The sequence below is a fragment of the Lichenostomus cassidix genome, chromosome 3 (assembly GCF_008360975.1).
Source record: "Lichenostomus cassidix isolate B80296 chromosome 3, HeHo_3.0, whole genome shotgun sequence".
Lineage (NCBI taxonomy): Eukaryota > Metazoa > Chordata > Aves > Passeriformes > Meliphagidae > Lichenostomus > Lichenostomus cassidix.
In genome coordinates, this window is record NC_139483.1 from 24,785,562 (window position 1) to 24,795,972 (window position 10,411).

General features: G+C 40.0%; 2 protein-coding genes across 2 annotated transcripts in view; one reads left to right on the plus strand and one right to left on the minus strand.

The window, feature by feature from the left end:
* ABCG5 (ATP binding cassette subfamily G member 5) overlaps positions 1-6,549 on the minus strand; it is a 26,097-nt gene extending 19,548 nt beyond the window's left edge. The window contains exon 1 of the mRNA XM_085054979.1: positions 6,533-6,549. The gene's annotated coding sequence lies outside the window, so the exon portion shown is untranslated. The remainder of the gene's footprint in view (positions 1-6,532) is intronic.
* The window catches only part of ABCG8 (ATP binding cassette subfamily G member 8), a 12,612-nt gene extending 2,857 nt beyond the window's left edge, over positions 1-9,755 (plus strand). The window contains exons 4-13 of the mRNA XM_085054977.1: positions 1,564-1,802; positions 2,203-2,335; positions 3,058-3,327; positions 5,174-5,339; positions 5,424-5,516; positions 5,832-6,031; positions 6,147-6,223; positions 7,513-7,780; positions 8,314-8,441; positions 8,925-9,755. Coding sequence (XP_084911103.1) covers positions 1,564-1,802; positions 2,203-2,335; positions 3,058-3,327; positions 5,174-5,339; positions 5,424-5,516; positions 5,832-6,031; positions 6,147-6,223; positions 7,513-7,780; positions 8,314-8,441; positions 8,925-9,062 — 1,712 coding nt within the window. The 3' untranslated portion in view covers positions 9,063-9,755. The remainder of the gene's footprint in view (positions 1-1,563; positions 1,803-2,202; positions 2,336-3,057; positions 3,328-5,173; positions 5,340-5,423; positions 5,517-5,831; positions 6,032-6,146; positions 6,224-7,512; positions 7,781-8,313; positions 8,442-8,924) is intronic.
* The last annotated feature ends 656 nt before the right edge of the window (positions 9,756-10,411 follow it).

Here is a 10,411-nt window from a genome sequence, read left to right on the forward strand (position 1 = left end):
GGTATTGTTGTAACTGTGGTCTTTCAGCCCCAGATCTGCTGGGCATGAATCAGTTTCTTGGCTCAGATTCAAAATAGGCCAGTTGCAGACCTTACCCAGAATGACAGCAAACAAAAGAGGCCAGACCCCATAAGAAAAAATCACTGCCAATTTGCATAGCCATAAGCAGGAATTCCATTTGGAGTGAAACAATTCTAACAGCATAAAATATTGCATTTGCGTTAATTAAGAGAAACTTACAGAGAAGAAAAGCTCTTCTTTGAGGTGAGACTGGTCAAAGGGGACAAGAAATAGACACATGGCCTGTTAAACTGAAGTAGAAAGTACCATACTAGGGAGGTAAAAACCTCCATGCTTCTTCTCCACTAGAGTCTTACATCAGGTTAGCTCAGTGATTCAGTGAAGATGCTCTCTCTCAAAGGCAAGGCATATTTGCCAAAGAAATTTCAACTTTATTTCTAAAAGAAGAGTTTTGTTCCCTATTGCCATGGGAATTTTTGCTTAGCACGTATCCTTAATGTAAGTGAAGCTGTACCTTAGAGATTCTCCTGATAATAAAAGGAAAAGCTTTGTGATGAAATAACATACTGAGTTATAGATATAGCACCTTTGTAAGGTAACATACACTGAGCACAAACCCCTTTCAGCAAACTAGTCAAACTATTTTCAAAAGCTGTTTATCATCTATTTCATCAAATGCCTTAGTAAAATGGATTAAACTGCTGATGGGTTTCACATTGTCAATGGCAATCAATATGTCACTCTTAAACAGAGCAATACATGGTTCACAGATGGATGGGTTTCTTTTTTAAGATGTATGTATTAAGAAGCAAGTGTGGAGTTAATCTTTCAACAGGGAGGCTAGAAATAAGTGACATCTAATCATAAGAGAGTTCTGTGTGTTTACATACAGAATCATGCAATAAAAAGGAAAAATTCTCTTGCTGTTTAACTCCAAATCAGGTTTTGTTTTCATTGTTTTACTTTTCTTACCTCTGGGTATGAGCCAGCTTTTCTTAATTATTTAAATGACTTTTTGTCTTATTTAAGTCATAATAATTTTTATTTCAATCATGATTAAGGTTCTTACTGTCTGTATAATCATTCAGTGCCTTAGTCATTCAGCTGATCCAGCTGCTGTTTCTGAATTCACAAATCCCTCCACAAAGAAAGCTCTTGCTGAGCATTTGAGTGCCAGCCCTGCAGCCAGAGTGGGACACCACCTTTGGCCTATGTTTCAAAAGTAACAGAGAGTTTACCAAAGAGATAAAAGAGACACTTCTTGTGTTCATGGAGCCATCCTCAATGCCCAACTACCCAATTCTGCTGAGAAACAACAAGAGTTCAACCACATACTCCATTCTAGAAGGGAGAGATTTCCTGAAATTATTGTCAGTATTTTCTTTGAAGACCATCCTATTTCTGTGGCTTTGGAAAAACTTCAGGAAGGGTTCAGAAAGAGACAGTAAGGAACAAAAATTTTTATCCACTGTCAGTGACAAGATCACTTTTCAAAATGATCCTTGGAAATTAATTTAATTTTCCATTTTTATTTTTTTCTAGCTGGTGGAAAGACATCCTTGCTTGACGTGATCACCTGCCGGGATCACGGAGGCAAAATCAAGTCTGGTCAAATCATGATCAACAACAAACCCAGCACTCCCCAGCTTGTGAGGAAATGCATAGCACACGTGCGGCAGGATGACCGACTGCTCCCCCACCTGACTGTCAGAGAAACACTATTGTTCGTTGCCAAACTGCGCCTTCCAAAGTTTTTTTCAGACTCACAAAGGAAAAAAAGGGTAATTAAGCTGTTGGAAAAAAATAAAGTTGTCAAAAATGTGTCTGACAGGAATTATCCAAGAGATCCTGCGTGTTTGGAGTCAGAACAGCTAATCTGGCATTTTTTCATGTAGATTATGAATTATAAAGCTTTTTCGTCTTTCAAGATAGAAACCAGCAATTGTTCCAAAGCTCATAAAAAATGACAAACTAGAGAAAGCATCAGAGAGGCTGAAAGACGAACTAAATTTTTGATCGCTGAGTCTTTTTTAATGTTACCTCTAAAATCAAGATTTGTTTTCAGTTGTCTCTAGCACTGAAATATCCAGATGAATTTAACCATATTAATCGTATTTATCTATAAATGCATGACTGTGCTTGAACTCTTGCTTGATGCCTGTCCGCCCCGGATCCCCGCAGGTGGAAGATGTGATAGCAGAGCTCCGCCTGCGGCAGTGCGCCAACACCAGGGTGGGGAATGAATACCTGCGGGGCGTCTCTGGGGGAGAGAGGCGCCGGGTGAGCATCGGCGTGCAGCTGCTCTGGAACCCGGGTGAGCACAACTCACACCTCCCTGGGGCACAGCGGGGCAGTGCATGAAGATGGAAGCTTTCGGAGAGGAGCCATGCACACAGCTGCTCCTGGGGCAGCTGGAGGAGTTCGTACTCAGGACACTTAACACACCTTGCACCTCTGCCAGAGGCTGCCTGTCCATAGCACAGCTAGTGACAGTGACTGTCTGCTGGTCCATTTGATTAAATTGAAATCGGTGCTGATCACAGATAATACTGTAATTATTACAAGAATCATTCTGTAAACAGACTGTTTCAGCAGCTGACAGACTTTTGCTGACATGGCTGGTTCATGTTGCAGGTGAACTAGAAACTTCCATTGTCTTCAGTAGAAGCAAAACATGAGGCTAAATTCACAGCTGATTTTGAAGGATTGAATCCCCTCTCTGATCTTATATAAAACAAAAGCACTACTAGCCTTGACTGAGCCTCTTGTTGAACAAGATTCCCCATCAACTTTTTCCCTAGAAAATGGATTTGAAAACTTTTTGCTTGTATAGTTATATTGTAGTTGTGGGGAAAGCAGAAGTTTTTTGGTTTTGTAAGAAGGGATAGTCAGGAATAGATGTACTGAAGTAAAAAACCATTTTCTTTAAATTTAAAAATAATCAGTGAAATTTCATGAATAGCATCATTTCACTTAGAACATATTTTCCAAACCAAACTTGCTGCTTTCCACAGCTAAACTTTCTGTCTTTGGCAGGAATACTCATACTTGATGAACCCACTTCTGGACTGGACAGTTTTACTGCACATAACCTTGTGATAACATTATCCAGGCTGGCCAGAGGAAACAGATTGGTTCTTCTTTCACTTCATCAGCCCCGGTCAGATATCTTCCAACTCTTTGATTTGGTTCTTCTGATGACTTCTGGACGCACTGCCTACTGTGGAACAGCTAAAGACATGGTCCAGTATTTCACAGAACTAGGCTATCCCTGCCCAAGGTACAGCAATCCTGCGGATTTCTATGGTCAGTATCAAGCAGTGTCATAAAAAAGAGGTTACTGGAAATCATTTGCTTTTGTAAGTGTGTAGCTAACATTGATTTTTATTGATCATAACTGTCTTAGAAATTCCTTATAACTAACTCAAATCAATATTGCAGCAAGTTCAGTTTTTAATAAGATCCTTATTTGTCAGTAGAGGAAATGCAGCAAAAACAAGAGGTACAGACAAAATAAATTTTAAAAAATGCTCCTCCTAACCCTGCCAGATGCAGTAACTTGTCCACACATTTAGCATAATTTACCCCCATGTCTTAGCTGATGGAAACTTCTTCTCTGACTGGGAAAGACACAGATAAACTGATAAACTGATCAACTGCTTTCTGTAGACAGTTCTCTGATTTCTTAATTAAGATAATGTAGAAGCTAGTTTCCCAGAAGATAGCTCCTAGTCCCACACAAACCTGGAACAGGTAATGGAAAAGAGGAGTGCTGCCCTACAGAGCACACTGGAAGGGAGAAAAATCTAATCCAAATCGGCAATCTTTTCACTCCTCAAAGAAAGTTTATGTGGTTTCAAATCCATTCTTCTTGTTTTTGCAACGTGGAAAAGGAATCTGCCCCTGTTAATCTCATGGCAAGAATCTCTTGACAGAGGTTGGTTCAATTCCAGCCCTAAGGTCTTTGCACTCAGGCTGGCAGGGAAACCTGGTACAGACAACAACCGTAATGCTCTGGAATAACCTCTTCAGCTGTGCCTGTGTGGCAGACAGTGCCAGCTGTGCAGAGATAAACAGAAGTTAACCTTGGTGTCAAGCCCCACAAAAAGACCTTTGTCACCATCAGGGTTCAGAGCAGTCCTCAGCCAAGCACAGCCTTGGGGAAGGCTTGCAGCACCCCTGTATGGGAATGGAGAATGAGGCAGTCCTGGGGAAGCCTGCAGCTACAGCCTGTGGTTACAGAGACAAATCCCTACGACATGGAGGTGGGGAAGGAGGAGAGGCAGGTGGAAGATCACTGAATGGTGTGCACAGAGTCAGTACCCATAGGAAGAGAAAGGAAATATGGGCAGCAGGAAGGTGGAAATAGGAAAGGATGGCAGAGGATCCATGGCAAGAGGGAGCACCTGATATGTCTGATAGAGCAACATGAGACCAGGGCAGAAGGGAAGACATAGGGCAGATTGCAAGGAATTTGTGATGGATTCCTCCTAAGAATGGCTGAACAGAAATGACCAGCCCAGTGCAAGGAGTTAGGAAATTTGCAGTGATAGTTGTCTCAAAAAGCATCTGTAAAACAGTAGATACTGTCAATCTACACTGAAGGTCAGCATGGGAAAATACGATTGTAAGTTTAGATTAAAAAAAAACCTAAGTCAGCTATTTTTGCTGTGACTATGTTGTCCTCAGATAATATTCCTTTTGGACTTTATCAGTATCAGATAAAGGTTATGGCATCTCTCTAAGATACAAACAAGACAGTAACTATAATTTTGCAGATGAACAAAAAAATATTATTAACGTCAAAGTCACATAAAAGATTGTAAATGACTACATGCCATGAAGGAAGTTCAAACTGTTTTTTCTCAGCACTGCTCTCAAGGCACTATGGAACTTAGAAAAATCTGAAGTAGTTTATAATATTATAATAAGCAATTACGTAATCTCTCAGTGATTCATTTAATGACTAGGAAATATACACATTAACAAGCTGTTAATCTATAATTACTTAAAATAACTGATAAAATTTTTATTGTTGTAAGTTAATGCATGTACACAGGTTGTACTGTCTGCTCCCAATGAAATCCTTGATTCTAAACACATCATAAAGCTGTCACTTCAATAGCACATGGACTCTCATCATGTCTTGCAGTTGATTTGACCACTATTGATAAACAGACTGCAGAAAAGGAGATGGAAACCCAAAAAAGAGCAAATACCCTTGCCAACTTGTTCCTAGAAAAAGTCAAACATTTTGATGATTTCTTGTGGAAAGGTACTGAAGGAGACAACACTGAGGCCACAGTCAGCAAGCAGAGGTAAAGAAAAGTGTATCATACAGAAGATCTGAAATAACAGCTACAGCCTAATGCTAATCTTTTTTCTCTTTTTCTTTTGGGCAGGTCCCTTTTAAAATCAGAAGAGGCTATCAATATGCCTCACCATTCAAGTGATCAGTTACCAGGAGCTTTAAAGCAGTTCACTATATTATTAAGGTAAACTTACCTTCAGCATTAACAGTTACGTATCGTGTCCATTTGTATTTTAAATCATAAGAAAGCAGCATGAAACGACCACACAAATTGTCTTCCTTCAGGCTTTCAGCATTTTAGACCTGAAATACTTGGTGGCTGATGTTTCATAGCACTGATTAGGTAAAATCCTTTACAGAAACAGAGAGCCCAACTTCTGTCCTAGCCAAAGTCAGCAAGTTCCAAGAATTGATTTTAACACTGTTTGGGGCTGTGTATCTGAATAAAACTGGCGTTAATAAGTTTTATGTCTTATGGTCAATATTGCTGTTTTCCTAGTCGTCAGGTCTCCAATGACTTCAGAGATCTTTCAACATTATTAATCCATGGATTGGAAGCCCTTCTTATGTCATTATTAATTGGATTTTTGTACTATGGCCATGAAAAAAACGGACTCTCTATTCGTGACACAACAGCACTGCTGTACATGATAGGTGCCCTAGTCCCATTCACAATAATTTTGGATGTTATTGCCAAATGTAAGTGTCAGTCTTCTTGTAAATGCTATAAGGAATCAAAATTTAAAAAATTATTAAATCCATGAAAAAATTAAACTTACTAATGCAACCCAATGTGTTTGTTCCTACCCTGCAGGTCATTCAGAAAGAGCAATGCTTTATCATGACTTGGAAGGTGGAATGTACACTGTTAGCCCATACTTCTTTGCTAAGGTAATTGGTGTTGTTGCCAGGAAATACAAACAGCTGTCTTGAACATTAGAAAACACAAGCAAACCAAAGCCTTGTTGTATAAATAATCACATTCATATCAGACTTTGTTCTTTTGTGTCTGCCAGCTAAGGCTATCAGTCTTGCTTCTTTAGTATTAATAGATTAAGCTTCACACTACTTTAGGTCTTTGCCATAAGTCATGGCTGAGATCCCACACCTGAAAAAGCCAAAGAACTTTCCTTTGGGTTCTTTGGCCAAAATCTGAGAAATCCCAGGCTCAAATTTGAGGGTTTAGACAATTTTACATACCTGAATATTTAATTCACTGAAGCTTCTCTGAAAGTTTGCTTACATATCTTGATCTGTAAAACAAAACATTCATATCAAATGCTAAATCAAAGGCAAAACAGAAATTACAAAATGCTGTGATATTTCCAATAGTTATTTGGGCCTGTATTGGTCCGAACTAAAAAAAGTATTACATGCACATAGAGCCAGAGTTTCTAGAACTAAATTTAGAACTTTTTAAAAACTACATTCTCTTTTTCACAAGGGTTTTGAATAATCCGTTCTTTGTGATGTTAGATGAGTTCTGCCTGCCATGGCATCTGTAATTTAGGTTTCCATTTCTGCACAAGATTTTAAATGCTTATTAGTGGTTGCCAGAGAAAAATATTCTTTGCATTGTGTCACAAAGATTGCACATTATTCACAGAGAAATCGATGTAATTTGTTACAACCTCAGTATTAGAGGATAGTAGCAACCCTCTTTGGAAGAACTAATACTCTCTATATACCTCTTTAGATATTTGATAAATTCCCAGTTATGCTTTTGTTTTACAGTGAATCAAGCTGCTAACTGGACTGCCTTTGGGACAAGGTGGGGAAGGGACCAACAGCCAAATTTGTCTCAAATTTGATCTCACACTACTTTCAACTAAATTGGGACAAAACATACAGTTGCCATGTTATTTAGCACACCAGTTCTCAGCAAAAGTGTCTTACATTCTTCGAAGCTCCCAAACCTCTAACAAGACAAACATCTAATCTGTAACAAGAATACTCTCCATTTAACAATTCACTATAGGCATTGGCACAGCAAGGATTTGTTTCTGCTGTGGATTGCTTTTGCATGTCACTGACAACCCCTAACAGGGAGATGATTGTATTCCAAGGGAGTATTTCCTATAGCTTTTAGAAACAGTCCATAAATACATTAAGATGCATCTCATGTATTTTTGTAATTATCATTCACCTTTTTCTTTTTTATCTTTTCTCTTCCCAAACAGATTTTGGGGGAGCTCCCAGAACACTGTGCTTTTGTTATAATTTATGGGGTTCCTATCTATTGGCTGGCAAACCTTGTTCCTGAGGCAGAACATTTCCTGCTGAACTTCCTGTCAGTGTGGCTGGCTGTGTACAGTGCCCGTGCCATGGCACTTTGGGTGGCAGCTCTGCTGCCAACATTACAGCTCTCAGCCTTCTTGGGCAATGTCCTCTTCACATCATTCTACCTGAGTGGTGGTTTTGTGATAAGCCTGGACAGTCTCTGGACAGGTAAGACAAAGCTCCCACCCTCCCTCCAAAATGAAACATCAGTGCCTTTCATCAGTGACTGGTTGTGAAGGCAAGTGCGTCCTGTGCAGGAAAACTCAGCTTTATTCTTACCTTTGTAATTATCTTCTTGGATGGTGACAGGGCAGTCAGATCATTCATTTTACATCAGTTCCCCCATCTGAAAACGAGGCAACAAGAAGTTTGGTCAAAAAAGCACTTGTGAAAAGCTTGAGTCTTACATTGCTAAATTCTTCAGTAAAAACAATTGTATTCAAAAGATGAAGATGGAGCTCCAGGAAGACTTAATTGACAGGGGGAGTTTGATGGATGTGGATATTAGCTAGCTCCTGATTTCCCATCTCCATGTAACTATGTAAAGTATATCTACCATTTGTCCAATAATAAACTGTCACATGTTTACAGCCTCTGGCTGTCAGGAAGTGAGACAAAACTGTTGTATTTGGCAGCAGCACATAAGTATTTGAGGTCTCAAGTTTTGTGTGTGTATCAATTTCTGTCATTTTCTTTTTCAGTTCCTTTTTGGGTTTCAAAAATCTCTTTTATCAGATGGAATTTTCAAGGAATGATGCAAATTCAGTTCACTGACACCACATATGGAATGACTGTTGGAAACACTACTTTTCAAATACCAGGGAAATTTGTAAGTCAGTAATAAAATTGTTGCACACGTTTGATAAGCAATTGTAATGCTATTTATATGCATGTCACATTTAAATAGATGGTCTAGGCCTCAAATTTGGCAATTTGGCCAAATCAACACACAAAGTTGTGTTACACTTGGTTGTAAATTGGTCCCTAAAGATGGCCTTACAGTAGTTACTATTTCTATGGCTTTATTTTAGTGGAAGAGAAAAAATAATAAGAGAAAATAATAAAGGGCAGCTCTTTTCTGCACAAGCCCCAACTCTGCACTTGCTGACATTGTTTAGAAACTGAACTGTGTTTGACTGAAACAGGAATAGGATAGCTGCAACCCACTATCAAACCACCCCGAAAGCTACACCCAAGCTGGAAAACAGGAAAGGCAGCAGGAGCCAGGAAAGTTCACACATAAAACACACTTCACAGATCCAGCATGAAAATTGTGTGTCTTTTCCTAATTTTGCGTTATTGTTCATTACAGATCATTCAGGGTCTGGGCATGAACTCCCACCCTCTCTACGTGAGCTACCTCGTCCTCGCCGGCATCATTTGCAGCTTCCTGCTTTTCTACTATTTATCCCTGCGCTTTATCAAGCAGAAATCAAGCCAAGACTGGTAAGAGCAGCGGGGGCAGCAGGTCACGGCCTCCCTTGCAGGTCGGCAGGGAAGAAGGACCCCGGTGTGGAGCCCCGGCAGCCGGCCGGGAGCAGCGCAGGAGGCGGGGAGCGCCGGCAGCCCATCTGCCGCAGGATGGCAGCAGAGCCCCAGGAGTCGGGATGCGGGCGGGAGACGGCACGGACCGGGGCTGCAGCCTGGGATTGGGGTCGGGAGGGGGCTTGGGGCTTTTGGTTTGCTTCACCCACGGTTTTCGTGAGTGACAAGGCGCTTATGAGTTCTGCACATCGGGAAATAGTCTGAGCTATGGGCCACGACAGAAAAGGACCCATCGCACTTTGTAGTAATAGCTGATGTTTTAGTCCATAATGTTTGAACATAAAATGATCACGTACGTAATTTAGAGGGTTACAAGAGAACACTACTTTCTGTGGCATGCATGACATACTTAAAACATATTAAGAACAGCACAGAGGAAAGCAACACAGAAGATTTCACAAGTGCTTCAGGAGAACATGCAAGGATGGAAAACACAATTGTTAACTGCTCTGTGTTCTAATTGCTCTTGTGTTTAAAGCTTTGCCTTTGTGTTCCAGTACTATGCTGATGATGCCCAAAATAGGTATTTGCTCACTGTAGAGATAATGTCTTGTAACAAATAAAATTATCTCACCTTCTTGGATTTATTTCTACAATATATCAACTGACTGTTATTAATGACATCTTTCTCCATTGCAATACAAATCACAGCAATTTGCCAAGTTTGCTTCCTAAGGTTCTCAGGTAGAAAACACCAACCTGCCCCGGAATAATTAAAATCTAATGATGCAACCTATTAATGGTAGTAATAGTGCACCAAGTTATGCTCAGAAAATTAGTATCAGTAAATAAAAGGCCATAATTCACACACAGTCAGGGTAAATGCATGTGCAAATTAGGTGTACAGTTGCTGTGAGCGTTTTGTAAGATCAGCTGACTTGCTTTTAAATGTTTAGATGCATATCTCTGTTCTTATACAGAAACCCAAAGCAGACTGTCCACTTGACTTTCATTTGCATGTTGCACACAGTGGAAAACTCCAACTGTAATCAGCTATTGTGTCCCATGTTATGTAAATCCTGAGGTTTGGTCATTTTTTGTTTAAGAAGTAGAAATGAAAGAACAACCATATATTGGGATTCTATTTGGCAGTCAGGACTGCCACATTACTTTCCACAGGTTCCACATGGTAATAACTTCCCAGGAGGGCCCTGGTCTAAAGATGTTAAGCAGGTCTGATAAAGTAAGATCTCCAGCCCCAGGCAGCAGTAGGAATCCAAAATACTCCAAGGTTCTTCCAAGGTGAATTCTACC